The 13,991-nt window shown below is 60.4% G+C and overlaps 6 protein-coding genes across 6 annotated transcripts; 3 read left to right on the top strand and 3 right to left on the bottom strand.

Moving 5' to 3' along the window:
* Positions 1–66: 66 nt before the first annotated feature.
* On the top strand, positions 67–1,901 carry BXZ73DRAFT_101723 (uncharacterized protein; the record flags this gene model as incomplete). Its single annotated transcript, XM_048014985.1, has 7 exons — positions 67–80; positions 376–520; positions 584–646; positions 828–1,273; positions 1,325–1,544; positions 1,606–1,671; positions 1,734–1,901. The coding sequence occupies 7 exons, from the start codon at positions 67–69 to the stop codon at positions 1,899–1,901; spliced, it is 1,122 nt and encodes a 373-aa protein (XP_047877613.1).
* A 187-nt stretch (positions 1,902–2,088) lies between these two features.
* Positions 2,089–5,365, bottom strand: BXZ73DRAFT_101722 (phosphatidylinositol 3 and 4-kinase-domain-containing protein; the record flags this gene model as incomplete). Its single annotated transcript, XM_048014984.1, has 15 exons — positions 2,089–2,133; positions 2,185–3,071; positions 3,125–3,131; positions 3,181–3,238; positions 3,296–3,785; positions 3,837–3,850; positions 3,910–4,177; positions 4,233–4,332; positions 4,386–4,476; positions 4,525–4,598; positions 4,654–4,702; positions 4,754–4,873; positions 4,921–4,970; positions 5,029–5,152; positions 5,208–5,365. 15 exons carry the CDS (start codon positions 5,363–5,365, stop codon positions 2,089–2,091), a joined length of 2,535 nt encoding a protein of 844 aa, XP_047877612.1.
* A 1,294-nt stretch (positions 5,366–6,659) lies between these two features.
* BXZ73DRAFT_47430 (uncharacterized protein) lies at positions 6,660–7,494 on the top strand (the record flags this gene model as incomplete). Its single annotated transcript, XM_048019873.1, is given in 2 exon segments — positions 6,660–7,130; positions 7,144–7,494. The coding sequence occupies 2 exon segments, from the start codon at positions 6,660–6,662 to the stop codon at positions 7,492–7,494; spliced, it is 822 nt and encodes a 273-aa protein (XP_047877611.1).
* A 416-nt stretch (positions 7,495–7,910) lies between these two features.
* Positions 7,911–8,596, bottom strand: BXZ73DRAFT_77817 (uncharacterized protein; the record flags this gene model as incomplete). Its single annotated transcript, XM_048022738.1, has 2 exons — positions 7,911–8,474; positions 8,516–8,596. 2 exons carry the CDS (start codon positions 8,594–8,596, stop codon positions 7,911–7,913), a joined length of 645 nt encoding a protein of 214 aa, XP_047877610.1.
* A 362-nt stretch (positions 8,597–8,958) lies between these two features.
* Positions 8,959–10,952, top strand: BXZ73DRAFT_90212 (voltage-dependent anion channel; the record flags this gene model as incomplete). The annotated part of the gene is made up of 6 exons (XM_048025556.1): positions 8,959–9,011; positions 9,509–9,698; positions 9,759–9,848; positions 9,902–10,017; positions 10,071–10,687; positions 10,759–10,952. The coding sequence occupies 6 exons, from the start codon at positions 8,959–8,961 to the stop codon at positions 10,950–10,952; spliced, it is 1,260 nt and encodes a 419-aa protein (XP_047877609.1).
* A 679-nt stretch (positions 10,953–11,631) lies between these two features.
* On the bottom strand, positions 11,632–13,239 carry BXZ73DRAFT_101719 (voltage-dependent anion channel; the record flags this gene model as incomplete). The annotated part of the gene is made up of 5 exons (XM_048014983.1): positions 11,632–11,886; positions 12,099–12,636; positions 12,699–13,062; positions 13,117–13,151; positions 13,202–13,239. The coding sequence occupies 5 exons, from the start codon at positions 13,237–13,239 to the stop codon at positions 11,632–11,634; spliced, it is 1,230 nt and encodes a 409-aa protein (XP_047877608.1).
* Between the last annotated feature and the right edge of the window lie 752 nt (positions 13,240–13,991).

Here is a 13,991-nt window from a genome sequence, read left to right as displayed (position 1 = left end):
CACCTGGGGGTATGAATTCAAGCATTCGTATCAAGCCATGCACCTGCACCCGCATTTCACCAACTCATGGCCGTCGATGTGTATGTCCAGGAGACCGTTTGACCGAGTCCTGGAGTTGTCCTCCTAGATGTCGTGGGCACTGGGAAGCGCCCCACGGAGCCGTGCGGCGTGCACCTCAGAGTCACAGCGCCATTCCCCGCCCTTGCTTGCGCACCACTTCGACCGTCTGGATCTTCTTTCTACTACCTCTCTGTCTGGCCTGCTATCGACTTCTCGTGCACGTATTGTTCTTGCTTTTTTCGGTGTCTTTCTCGCTATCCGACTCTTCATCGCAAATGTCAACCGAGGACAGTGTGCCTCCCGCCGCCCTCACAGGTGGCTCCTCAGCAGAAGCCCAGCCGCGGCGTTCGCAGACGATCCCCGCGTGCACTACGATCGGAATGCGGGGACGTGGCGGTTCGAGCAAGACGACGGGTCCGAGCTGGAGTACGACGGCGCGAAAGGCGCATGGGTCCCGGTGGTGAGTCCCTGCGCTCTCCACACCCTGACCGCACTAAAACCCCGACTGTCGTCCCCTGTGAAGCTGGACGAGGACCTCCTCAAGGCACAACAGGCCGCGTACTCGGTAGCGGGCGTCGATGAAGAGGTGCGTCCTCCCCCACCCTCCTCGCCACCCGCGCCACCCGACTCCTCTTTCTCTTTCTCTTTCTCTTTCTCTTTCTCTTTCTCCCGCTCCCCGCTCTCTCACCACAGGCCCCCGCGGCGCCGGTGCTCAAACGGACGACAAAGAAGCGCAGAGACCCGCCAGACAACTACACCTCCCCGAGCACCAAACGCGGCAAGGCCGACGGCGCGCCGCCGCCCCCTCGAAGAACACGGCGGTGTACGTGACCGGCCTCCCGCCGGACGCGGACGCGGACGAGGTCGCGGAGCGGTTCGGGCGGTTCGGGCTGATCGAGGAGGACGACGGCGGGGACGCGAAGGTGAAGCTGTACGCGCGCGAGGACGGGGGCTTCTCCGGGGACGCGCTCGTCGTGTACTTCAAGCCGGAGAGCGTCGCGCTCGCGATCACGATGCTCGACGACGCGGAGCTGCGTGTGGGCGAGCCCGCGACGCGCATGCGCGTGCAGCGCGCCGAGTTTGGGCACAAGCACGAAGGTGGGGGTGCGGGTGGGGGAGGCGGGGAGGGGCAGCAGGCGCAGGCGCAGGCGCGGCCGCGGAAGACGGTCACGGACAAGAAGCGGGCGACGCGGCGGATAGGGAAGATGCAGAGGTGCGTGGGGCGACCTGGGTCCGCGCGAGCCGGGGGCTCACGTCGCCGCAGGAAGCTGGGGGAGTGGGACGACGAGGACGGGTTCGGGCCGGCGATCACGGAGGAGGACAAGGCGATCGCGGCGAGCAAGCACGAGCGCGTCGTCGTGCTCAAGCGCATGTTCACGCTCGAGGAGCTCGAGGCGGACAAGTCGCTGCTGCTCGACCTGAAGGAGGACGTGCGCGAGGAGTGCTCGACGCTCGGGGAGGTCACGAACGTGGTGCTCTATGATGTGCGTCGCCGTGCTCTGTCGCCATCCACTCTTCGCGCTCACGCTTGACACCCTCCGACAGGAGGAAGCGGACGGCGTGATGACCGTCAAGTTCAAGGACCCACTCAGTGCCCAGGCATGCGTCATTGTGAGCGATCCGCCTACCCCCACTCGCGCGCGCCCCGTCCTATGCACTGACCGCAGCACCAGAAAATGAACGGCCGTTTCTTCGGCGGACGTCGGATAGAGGCCTCGCTCTTCGCAGGCCGCCAGCGGTTCCGGCGGAGCGGCTACGGCGACAACTTCGGAAACGGAGACGAGAACGAGAAGTCGAGATTGGACGACTTCGCATCATGGCTCATGGCAGAGGGCGAGTGAGAGCGGAAACCTGTCCGGGGTCGTGGGCTGCTAGTGTTTATCTACTGTATACTGTATTACAAGCCGCATGAGGTCGACCATGTGCAGAGTAAGGTGGAGCGAGACGAGGCGAGCGAGGCGAGAGAGCATTCGACAGCAAGTGTACAATCAATCCAGTATATCCAGTCCTTCCTATCCCTCGAACCCATCACCAACAAGAACACAGCGGCTTGACATCGACAGTCTCCAACCGCTGCAACTCAAGTATCAGCACCACGCAAACCAGACTCTACGAGCAACGCACCTCCACGATCATCGTCTTCGTCTTCGGGCTCTCCGCTGGGTCGTGGTGCATCCAGTCCATGTCTTGTTCCTCCGCCAGCGGCGCCTGCTGGCTCCCCCACCGCGTGTGCAGCGGCGCGTGCCGCTCCATGTGGCCCGTGCTCTTCGACATCGCCGCGAGATCCTCCTCCGCGAACGACATCGCCAGGTCTGCGTTGCCCTCGTCGTCCTCTCCAAGCGCGGCCTCGCCCTCGTGCACGACGGGCAGCCGCTCCGCGCCCGACGCCGGCGAAAGCATGCCGAGGCTCGACGCCGCGGCCTCCACAGACGACTGGCGCGAGAGCGGCGGGGGCGTCAGCGCGCCAACGCCGGCGAAAAACGCCGTCTGCGTCGCAGGCGCGGACGACGGCGTCCCCTGCGCCGCTTGCCTAGGGGCAGACGACGAGGACTCGCCGACATCGACCTCCTCCCCTTCGCCGTCGTCATCCGTGCCCTCCTCGACCGCGTCGTCCACGCCCAAGCGCTTGAGCCCGGCCTCGACCGCGTCGAGGCGCTCCATATGCTCGAGCACGGTCACGCCCGTCGTCGCCGGGTGCACGCGCTGGAACTTGGCGGAGAAGGAGACGGGGCGGGACATGCCCGCGCCGTCGGTCGCGAGCCGGCGCATCGGCGGCGGGAAGCCCGAGACCGAGTGCGAGTGCGAGCGCGTCCGGCGCGGCTGCGTGGGCAGCGGGGGCATCGACGCGATCGACGCGTGCGGGGAGAGCGCGGGCCCCTGGGGCGGCAGCTGCGCCGAGTAGGACGACCCGTTGTGGCCGTCCGGGTTCGGGAGCGGGATCATGTCCTCTGTGACGGGGATTTCGTCGTCCCAGACGAGGACCTTGGTGCGCCGGGTGAGTTCGAGGGGGCCTGTCAGAGAACGTCAGCGCCGGAATGTGGACGGCGTTCGTGCGATGGGGTACCTTCGTCCTGAATGTGGGATCAGTGGATGACATTCGCATGGGAGGGAAGGACTTACCGCATGTCTGAGCGATTGTACGATGTTCCACGCCTGTCCTTTGATGACAGCAAGCTGCCTCTGTATGATATGGCATCAATCGCCCATCACGTACAGGTTGCGAAAAATAACGAACCCTGAACATCTTGGGTGGAAGTCAGGATCCACCGCAAACATTTTCCGTAACTCGAATGTCGTTTCTGCCCACCACGCCTTAGACGTAAGCAAAGGCAGGAAATGGTCCCGCGTCTTCTGGCTGAATGGTCGTCCGATGATAGTGACTGGCAAGTACAGCCATCCATAGGTATACGACCGCCAACCTTTGGGGTGCTCGTGGGGGAAGGACAGTGAGTTGTCTATGGCGGCGATGTGTAGGTGCGGGTGCTTCGTGTAATCTCCACTGTTCGCCGTTGCGTGGGTTTGGGGGTACATCGGGGACGCTGACGGGCCGGTGACGGTGTTGCTGCTGCCCATGGTGTCCGCACGTCGAAGTTCTGTCATCATCGGCATGTCGGGTCGTGACATTCTTGAGGGCGCGACATCTACGAGCGATTTCGAGTGATCGACCTCGCAGTACTTGATCATGTAATTGTCCGCCCCGCGGTCAGTGTTCAGCATTAGATAATCTGGAGGAGAAAATGAGTCCTGAGTATTCACAGGAGCCGCGCATGACGTACCTAATATTACAAGCCTATGAGGTCGACCACGCACGTCAGCAACGTTGCGACCACCGTGGAGAAGATGACGTACTTCTCCAGCTCCTCGCGGAAGTTATCCTGCAGTGCAGGAGTCCAGTAAAATGGATCACCGGTACGACTTTCAGAGCTGTCGTAGAGGCGAGTGTCTAGGTCCTCGTCTTCGTCAAAGAACTCATCCTCGACGCCAGTCTTTCCGCACACCACTTTGAGTGCTGTCATGAACTTCTTCTGGAAGCCGCCTTTCCTATGACTGACATCACCAAAGGTGTCCGAGATGGCTCGACCAGGCCAAGGATGTTGCCGAAGGAAGTCCGACGCATCTAAGACGAAGGAGTTGCAGAACAGACATCACCTTCGAAAAAAGGTGCCACGTACCCGTGAAACCATGAAGGAAGAACTGCATACTGCCAATTTTATCCGGCAAACGTTTCCCTTTCTTCGCAGCGTTACGGTCTAACCAGTCGTAGAAGAACGCCTACGATCATGTCAACATTCTCCTCAGCCAATACAAAAACAATGTAACCTCACCTGGCTTGATAGGGAAACTAGCTGTGTCCTTGGAACGATGTTTAAGCTCATGCGCTCATCCAGTAATGATGCAGCCGCTTCGGATATGTAGCTGCGAAGTCATTAGACTCCGCCGAGGGTCGTGGTTGGACGTGCACACCTCAAATTGGGTATAAGACATGCACGACCAAAGGGTATGAGCCATCGGAACTGCCTGTGCAGCCATTTGGTAGTCTAGAATTGCGTTTGACTCATGAACCGAGGAAAGTAGCGTCGAATGGCTGCTTACCTTGGGGTTAAGACGACCGTAGGGTTCTTCGTCCTTGGGCTTGAACACACTGCATGCGGGGTAAGGAGAGAATGGAGTGGGAGAGAAGCATATGACGCACGCGACCGTTTGAATCCGACCATCCAGCTTGGCACGAGCGAAATACGACCCAGAAGACCCCTTCGTAATCATCTTGGGGTGGATACCCTCTGCAATAGCATCGCGAACAGCTTGCACGTAACTTGGCTATGAGACAGGGATGACACAGGAAGCTGAGCAGCAACTCACACCTCGAAATCCGCTGCAGTCATAGGAGGCTTGTGGTCCAATGTCTTGACCTACACGCAACGCCCGAGGTCGGAGACAATACATCATCGCGAATTCTAGAATACATACCAGACCACCGTAGGTGTTTGAGGCGACATACTGAGGCTCGAAGACGCTGTGCCATATATCCTTCTTCGAGTTATCCTCCACCTTCTTCTTCCGCTTCACCTTCTGCGCAATGGACTCCGTCCACCTGAGGGGTCGGAGCTTCACCCCTATACTCTCCCACTTATGAGGTGATTACACACCTTTTGAAGGCATTGTCCAGCTTGCTGAGGTCAATGTGGACTGGCCGCTGTGACCGCCGGAGGCCGCGTGAGGGCTGAGCGAGCCCTTCGGAAACATCGACCTCGTCGTCGTCGACACTCTGCGTGAGGGGCTGGTATTCGGACCGATTGGGCGGCATTTCGAGCGTCCGGAAAGGAGAGGGCAGTCCGAGGCACAGCGGGGAGCGGGAGAGGCGAGGACGGCAGCGGCTCCGCTTGGAGTGCCACGACCGGGATCATGGCTTCCAAATGAGGCAGCCGGATATCTAATTTGGGCGGGTGAAGCGCCCCCCACCGTTCCATACGTTTATAACGCAGCTGGTTCCTCTCCACACCACGTTATGTACGAGCCCCCCCTCGGCATGGCAGAGTACTTCAACATTCAACATTCAACATTCAGGTTGGAGCCAGCGGAAGTTTGAAAAGCGCCGCCTCACTCATCCGCCGGCCCGCGCCGCCACTTTACCCGGACGGCGTGTTCAATCGTGTCGACTTCAGTACCAATTGACAGCCACCTACCACTTGTCTCATCCGCTCAGGCCCTCTGCGATACTTTCGCCATTATCCCCGTCTCTCCGGTTCTGTCTTGATTGTGCAGGCGACTATGGCCCCCTTCAAACTGAACTTGTGGAATGCACCAGAACGCACCATTACCATGAATGTTGTCATCTACGGTATGGTTCGTCTTATCTTGGTTTCCAAACCCACTCTTAAGGGTATCTCAGGGCTTCCTCAAACTGGGAAGAGTTGCCTTCAGTCGTTGTTGGTAGGAGTGGCACAACTTTTCGAAGTTTTCGTCGCTCACACTCCCTTTTTCCCCAGACTCTGTCTTCACCATATGTCCGCGAAGACAAAACACGCGTTCAATTCAATGCTCATGTACGCACAAGCCCCTGCCCTGCGGACGTCACAGTCGTGGTCGATGATGGGCGCGGCATGGATGATACTGTAAGATCTATTTTCCATGATGTTCACGCTACATCCCCAACGGTCTGTATGGTGTTCACCAAAATTGACCAACTCCCTCGCGACCACTCGCTGGCTCATTTGAGTCTTGTCGGAATGAAGGCCAAAACGGAATTCTCTTTCGGAGTCGACTGCTTTCCATTGAGCCTGACTACCAAGGAGGTGTTGACGAGTTTTGGAATATATCGGTGGGTCAGCCATTGTCGCAATACACTTCGTCTTATTCTTTATCAGCCGGATGCAGCCGTCCCGCAGCGCGCCCGCCTTCTCCTTCCATCCGAGCACTGGTCGTGTCGGTTTCAGAGCTTGCCATAGATCTGCTAGCGTCTATTTTTGCCTTTCCAACGAAAAAGGTGAACAAAAACGTGCGTAATAAGCCATCTCTCATCACCACTGCGCTGACAAGATGCTTTTTCTCAGATTGACGCAGAACCCAACGACCTCCCTCCGATGGACGCCACAACCATTATGAACACCGAGCTGAATGCCACGTGGGCGGACAACCTCAAGCGTCGACTCGGTCTCCAACTTTCAGTTTCCCTCACTGTCTGGCGTGCTTCGCCGTTGCTGATCATGAAGACTTCCGACTGCTCAGAAATTGCAGCTATGAAGTTCGCTCGACAAAACACGAACATCCCCATTCCACGGATCCATGAATCCGATTCCCGCGACTGGCTCTTCATGGACTTCATCGACGGCGAGACGTTGTGGGAATGTTGGGACCGCCTCAGCTTCTTCCGTCGATTTCGTGTGGCTTGCACGCTACGACTCTTCATCAAACAGCTACGCGCCCTCGCCCCACCTGCTGCCCTCATCGTTGGCTCGTTAGACTCTGGTCATGCGAAAGGCATTGTCTTTGGCGAGACGGAATACGCCCCGTTCCGATCCATGGACCATTTCCGTCGCTTCTGCAATGTGGCCGCTTTCCTAGGCTGGGAAGTAAATGCCAAAGCACACCCCAGGAACGAACGCCATACGCTTGGAAGTTGGACCACCGCCTCGCCCCACGATGGACTGGACGCCTGTGTTTTCGCATGCTGATCTCAATCGGTCCAACATCATCTTGGATCGACAGGGAACATTGTGGATCATCGACTGGGCGATGGCCGGTTTCTATCCACGCTGCATAGAACCCATTGTGATGCAAGACATGGAAGATCCTGTCATGTTTCCACAGCTTGCAAATTCTTCGTGGCCGTCATTTATCCCTTTCATCGCTGGCCGCGTCACCGACGAAGAAAAAGCCTACTGGCGGTACGTTACCACAGGGATTGACCACCGTCGCCCAGGAGTCACTGTATAAGCTTCAGTACGTGGATTTGCCGCCACAAGTGCAGCTTTATTACTCACTGTGTACGCTTTGCCCCGTACTATGTCAGGAAGCGAACCTCAGCCACGTCCTCCGAGTTGGATGTGGATGGTGTGCAGTTGTGTTGGTCGCCCTGCGCGCAGTAATCGACGTGTCTACGGACCGCTGGAAAGCTCGACACTCGCGCGGGGTCCTGCCAGCAATCGCACGCGGCCACCGATGCTCGCGCGACAACGTTATATATTATGTGGGAGTGGGTGTCGGTTTTGGAGGTCACGCGTAACGCATGAGTCGCCGCGGTGCGAACCTAATCGCTCCACTATACTGCATCCTCGTCTTCCCAGGAGGCCCAACGTTGTCCTCCACGCATGTCAAACTGTGTAGATGCCAGATACTTTCTTGGTGCAACGTCAAGGTGGGAGAATCGAGGAGCGTTTGGTTTCCACAGCTCGGCGATGCTGTCTGATGGGCCCACCAGGAGTGGGTGCAGCTTTTCTAACGGAGAAAAGTGCCCTGTGACTTGTTGTGCACAGAGCTGGCTTCCGTCGAACCGTCGCACGCCGCTCAGGCCTCAGCTGGTGTGCTCCGTGCGTCGCGAGCAACACGGCAATCGAATGGACGATTGGACATTGAGCACCGAACGGCGACCGGACTCGCCCGCTGACGACAGCCACCAGACCGCAGCCGTGGGAGCCCTTCCGTGCCCTGCGGACGGCCGGAGCACCGTCGAGATGGGTGCTCTGCGTGTCATCCCGGGCGTGTTCCACCCGGACACGGCGTCGTCGCTCAAGCTCCCGCATGCACCGGATGGTGCGGTTTGGGCGGCCTAAATTTGCAGGTCCACTCCGCGCAGAGGATTTGCTGTTTGCGCACCCACGGTCGAGGGCGATGACAGTCGAGAACAGTCCCGGCGAGGAGTGTCGTAACGCCAGCCACCATAAAAGATGCAGGGCACGCTTGGGAACGTAACGCTTCTGCCATGAGTTCTCAGTCCGTCTTCCACGGTAGAACGCACTAACCACAGGGGATTCTGGCAGTAAGTACTGATATGAGGAGCGGCGGGGACCCGGGCCGGGTCGTTTAGAGCGCCGGGCATGACTGAGGACGTCGCAGGGCTGTAGCAAGGTAGCGAATGGAGAGAAGGATTCGGAATTGGTGTCGGGCACTGTCGCGCGCAGTGTCTCATGCCGCGCTGGCGATCTGGCTGCCGGGCGATATACGGTCTCGCCGATTGGAGGGGGGCGGGTCGCGGTGCACTGCAATTCCGAATTGCCTGGAGGCGCTCCGGCGGTGGCTCCAACAGTCAGAGATCCGTGCGGGACGATGGTCTCCCGCGCCAGTGACCCCAGCTCTGCCTCTCCCTATAAGTGTCCGCGTCTGTGACGTCTTCGCGTTTCGCCCTCTCTCGCTGTCTTTGGTTCTTTCATCTTCCTCGGGCGTGCCCCATTGCTTTCCTCCATGGCGCTCATCAAGCCGGTATACGAGTGGAAGAGTTGGAGGGAACGCATTCGGTGAGTCCTCGGCCCCTGTCTGGACGCATTTAGACCTCGGGTGTCTCGAGCCGGCCCGCGACGCCTTCGGGTTCCGCACCACTCGCCCCTGTGCTAGCTATTTGCGGCCCTCGTTCGCCTGGTGCTCTCCCCGCTATTCTCGACGTCGGGAGCGAGCTTTGGGCACTGGCAGGGCGTAGGCGCGGCGGGCGACGGTGGGCAGAGCTGGATGGGCTGGGCAGTGGATACCCCGTTGCCAGGCGCCCACCCGCACATCGGTTTCCTTATCCGGTCGGAGCTCCATCCAGAATGGCGCAATTCCAGGCTCGATGTCCTCATCCTTCGCCATTGTGGACGCCCCATGTTTAACCACCCTGCGTCCTCGCATCTGTGCAGTCGCGAGTGCAAATTATATTCAGCGCTCCTCGTACCACACGCACGGTCTAACACCCATCTTTGCCCTTGCTCCCCGCTCCATTTTCCCTCACATACACCTGTGCGCTGACCACGTTTTGCAGTCATTTCACCTGGGCTTGGCATGCTGTGATTATGGGCACGGGAGCTGTCTCGGCCCTCATCCACAACTTTCCTTACCACAACGACAGCCTGGCGCTTAAGGTCGCCTCACTTATCGTCTTCCTCCTCAACCTTATCCTTTTCGTCTTCGTCTGCACATGCACAGTCCTCCGCTACATCATGTTCCCGGAGGTGCGTCGTTCAGATGCCCGCTTTCATCACACACTCACTCACTCGGGCGTGGTGCGTCAGGTATGGGGCATGATGATCAAGCACCCCCACCAAAGTCTCTTCATCGGTTGCTTCCCAATGGGTGCAGCAACCCTAATCAACTCTGCCCTCGTAAGTTCCGCCTGATTCATGGTGGTAAGGAAGGCGTCTGACGCTCTTCGCAGAACCTGAACCAGGACTGGGGTTTCGGAGGAAGATATCTCCTCTGGACCCTCTGGGGATTCTGGTGGCTAGACTCCCTCGTCTCCGCAATGTGCGCGTTTGGCATGCTGTATGTCATGTAAGTCAAACCATCCCGTCCAGCCCCGTGGAGCCGTGCTAAACAAGCTACAGGATAACGCGGCAGGAGCAGTCAATTCCGAAAATGGCTGCGACATGGCTCCTTCCCGTCGTCCCTCTCATCGTCGCGTCATCCTCTGGCGGTCTCCTATCGCATGCGTTCATGGCTGTCAACACCACAACCGCACTCGTTACTTCCGCAATTTCCTTCTCCATGGTCGTCGCCGGACTCATGTTCGCGCTGATGATGATCACTATCTACCTCGCTCGTCTAATCACCGCCGGCCTCCCCGATCCCGGCCTAATCCTCTCCGCCTTCATCGTGCTCGGTCCGCTCGGGCAGGGCGGCTTCTCGCTCCTCGTCAACGGCCAGGACCTCTCAGAGCTCCTGCCGCTGCACATGGGCGAGGAGTTCCCGACCATCGCGCTCGCTGGGCAGATGATCTTTGCGGGCTGCTTCCTCGGCGCGTACGCCCTCTTCTCGATGGGCGTCGCCTGGATCATCCTCGCCTTCATCTCAATCGCCCACGTCCGCTCGAGCTCGAAGCTGCCGTTCTCGATGGCGTACTGGGGCATCATTTTCCCGAACGGGGTCTTCGCCCTCCTGTGCGTGCAGCTCGCCAAGACCCTCAACAGCCCCGTCTTCCGGGCGATCGGCGCGGGATGGACAGGTGCGTCTCGTCTCCCGCTCCGCTCGCAATCGTACGCACGGACCCGCCACTGACGAGCGCACGCGACCCAGCTATCGTCTTCCTCTTCTGGATCTGCGTGTTCCTCCGCAGCATCCCCGCGTTCATCGACGGCTCGATGTTCATGGCCCCGTACGTCCCCGCGCTGCCCCAGCCGGTGACGAAGAAGGCGGGGGACTACGAGGAGGGCAAGCTCGAAGGCTTCGGTAGCCACTCCAATTCCGCCACCACCTTCGTCGCAATCTGACATGCCTCCCTCCTTTGCCCCCCACCCCCTCCCCTTTGCGCTCCCCTTACAGGTCCACCGACCCCCAGCGTGTACACCCCGAGCACTCCGACCTCCGCGCACCCGCCGTTCCCGTTCCCGTCCCCGCCCATCCCCCCGGCGACGCCTGTCCCTCCTCTCGACCTCAGCAGCATCCTGCGCAGCGCGGCCGTGCGGTAAACTCCGCGCGCGGCCGTGGCTGTGCCCGACTCTCCCTCATACGAGCGCTGCCGCCCTCAGGCGCAGCTCGGCTCAGCTCAGCCGTCCCTCTTTGGCCTCGGCCTCCATCTCTTTCGTGCGTACGTACCGCGTCCTGTATCTTTACTATTTTGGACAGTGTGCCGGACACAGGACCATCCCCCGCGCGCGCCGCGGCCCCACCTGCGCGGCGGCCGCGGCGCCGCATTATATATTATCGCCGTGTGCTACAGGCTCTGTAATGTATCGCCCGTCGCGGCTCTCTCGCAACCCGCGCACGCTCGTTGGCTCGGGCCCGCGGGGTGCCGTGGCGGGCGTGTGTCTAAGGGGTGATGCAGGCGACGAGGCCGTGCGCGAGTCGTGGTACAGTGTTATACAACCTCCGCCCCGTGATTGGTCGGCGGCGGCGAGGCGCCCAGGCCTGGCCTGCGCCCGGTGCCACTCCAGTGCTTGGGGATCAGACTCAGACGGGCGTGCTCGCGCCGGACGCCTGCGAGGCCTGCTTCTCCTTCTCGGCGAGCGCGGCGGCGCGCTGGAGGTCGTACTCGTCCACGCACGGGCTCTCGAAGATCGCGCCGTGGGGGACGAGGGTGGCCGTCCGCGTGAAGACGGCGACCCAGAGGACGAGCGTCGCGACGGAGTAGATCGCGCCCCAGATGCGGAAGAACTGCGAGTCGAGCGTCCGGGAGAGCTGCACCGTCAGGTTCGCGTACACACCCTGGGGGGGCCGCGATCGCCCAGGTAGGGTCGCACGGATGGCAGGGGCGCGGTCGGAAGCGCGGTGATGTTCCGGGATCACGAAGCGCGAAGGGTGAGCGCATGCGTGCGGGCGCAGCGCGAAGATAACGGGTTACGGAAGGGAGGACGTCAGCGTGCGGACCCACAGGAGCGCGTGAACGCGAGCGGGAGGGCTCGGAGGGGGCGACTCACGTTCGGGAAAATAATGCCCCAGAAAGCCTGCTTGAACGGGAAGCGGGTGTTCCGGAGGACCTCGTACAGGGCGAGGAGCGCGTAGATGAGCCACATCGTCGCGAGCGCCCAGAGGACCATCCCGACGCAGAGCGCGACGACGTCCACGATCTCGCCAATGGCCACGAGGCGGAGCACGGGCGAGTCGCCGTACGCGAGCGGGAGCGCGGTGCGGAAGCCCTGGCCGAGGAGGAGGATCGAGAAGCCGCCTTGGCCCATCGGGCCGAGGGGGATGAAGACGGAGAGGACGCCGGGGCCGGCGGGGACGCCGTAGAGGATGAGGCGGAGGAGGTACGTGGTGAGGATCATGAACGCGAGGCCGAGGCCGATGAAGACGAGCGAGGCGGAGACGGTGAGCGTGAGCAGCGCGTAGGAGGGGTTTATCTCCGCCATGGCTGGTGCGATGACGCCGCCGGAGGAGGACGCGACGATAAGGGTGACCACGGGCAGGAGCCAGATGGATGTCATCTTATCGAGCGCATGTTTCTGGCGTGCCTTCCTGTAGGCGAGGCGGCGGGCATCAGCAAACGGGTGGGCAGGGTTGGCGAGAATGAGACTAACATGACATGGACGACGACAAAGGCGCAGAAGAGGGAGATGATCACGTCGAGCCACCAGAATGCCCAGAGGGCGTAGAGGAAGGGCTTTCCGCCGAACCCGTAGTCTTCGTAGATGAGGCCGACGGCGACGTTGATGAGGGTGGCAGCACCCATCGGGTAAGTGCCCAGAAATAGACTTTGAGCGGGATGATTGATCATGAGAGACCAGACGTCGGGGAAGATGATGTATCGTGCAATCGAGAACGCATTGAAGATGATGAAGAGAGCCAAGTTGAGGAAGAAGAAGATGTAGGTGAAGATTTGGAGGGCTTGGGACCCCTGTCCATAGGGGAAGCTATGGAATAGGATGGAAATTGCACCCGTCCCTAGCACGACGAGGTAAGTACAGAAGTGAAAGTGCAGACACGACGAGGACGTACCCATGATCGCGGCGAACCATGCTGGGGTGAAGTGGCTATGGCATAATAGGTCAGACAAGCAAGAGGCAAGGGGCGGAAAGCGTACCGGGCACACTGCTTGAGTGACTTGTGCGGAACGCTCATGGTCGACGGGAAGGCGAGTGGGGGCGTCGAGGAACGGAGGGGAGGCTCGAGGGCATGATAGGGAGGCCCCGATCACTATATGTGCATGTCCACAATTCGGAATTGTCTGCCATCGGGCGGCTCGGCACCAGGCGTCCTCACGGAGACAGTCATGAGATGCACTGCCACCGCGGACCTGGCTTCGGGTTTGGGCGGAACGCCGCGTTCCATCTACGCCCGCACGCCCGCCTCTCCGTCCGCCGCGCTGCAACAGCCCGCAGAGGCCCCCACCGCGGGTGTGCCGTCCGTCGTGCGCGCGGTCTCCGTGACAAGCAAGCAGAGGGGTAGACGCTAGGCGCCCGACACCGGCCCTTCAAGTGATCTGCCGCAGGGTGTGCACTGATGTGCAGCGCTCGGGACAAGACACCGGCCGGGGAACGCTGGGCGTCTCGTCGCTTCCCCGCCAATCACCGCAAATTTTTGGTTCCTCCCTGTCCCGGCCCGTGTGCCCGCCAGGTTTGCCAGCCGCCCCTAACACTCTCCAGTCACCATGTAACAATCTCTCCAACAGTCCATACCCGTCCATGCTGAGCGAGCTCGCGCTTGCGGAGGAATACAGCTCGGTGGTAAATTGCGGCGGAGATACTGTGGGTGATATCGTCGGAGCCCACAGGGGCCGAAGCGGCGTCCAACCAGCGTAGCCTGAATTCATACTCGGACACATGGCGTTGGGCAGGACGCTTGCGTGGGCATCGATGGTCTCATCCCCATAG

Source organism: Epithele typhae (genome assembly GCF_022376455.1).
Source record: "Epithele typhae strain CBS 203.58 chromosome Unknown BXZ73scaffold_26, whole genome shotgun sequence".
In the NCBI taxonomy this organism is placed as follows: domain Eukaryota; kingdom Fungi; phylum Basidiomycota; class Agaricomycetes; order Polyporales; family Epitheliaceae; genus Epithele; species Epithele typhae.
Note: the sequence above shows the minus strand (reverse complement) of the source record. Positions and strands in the feature narration are given on the sequence as shown.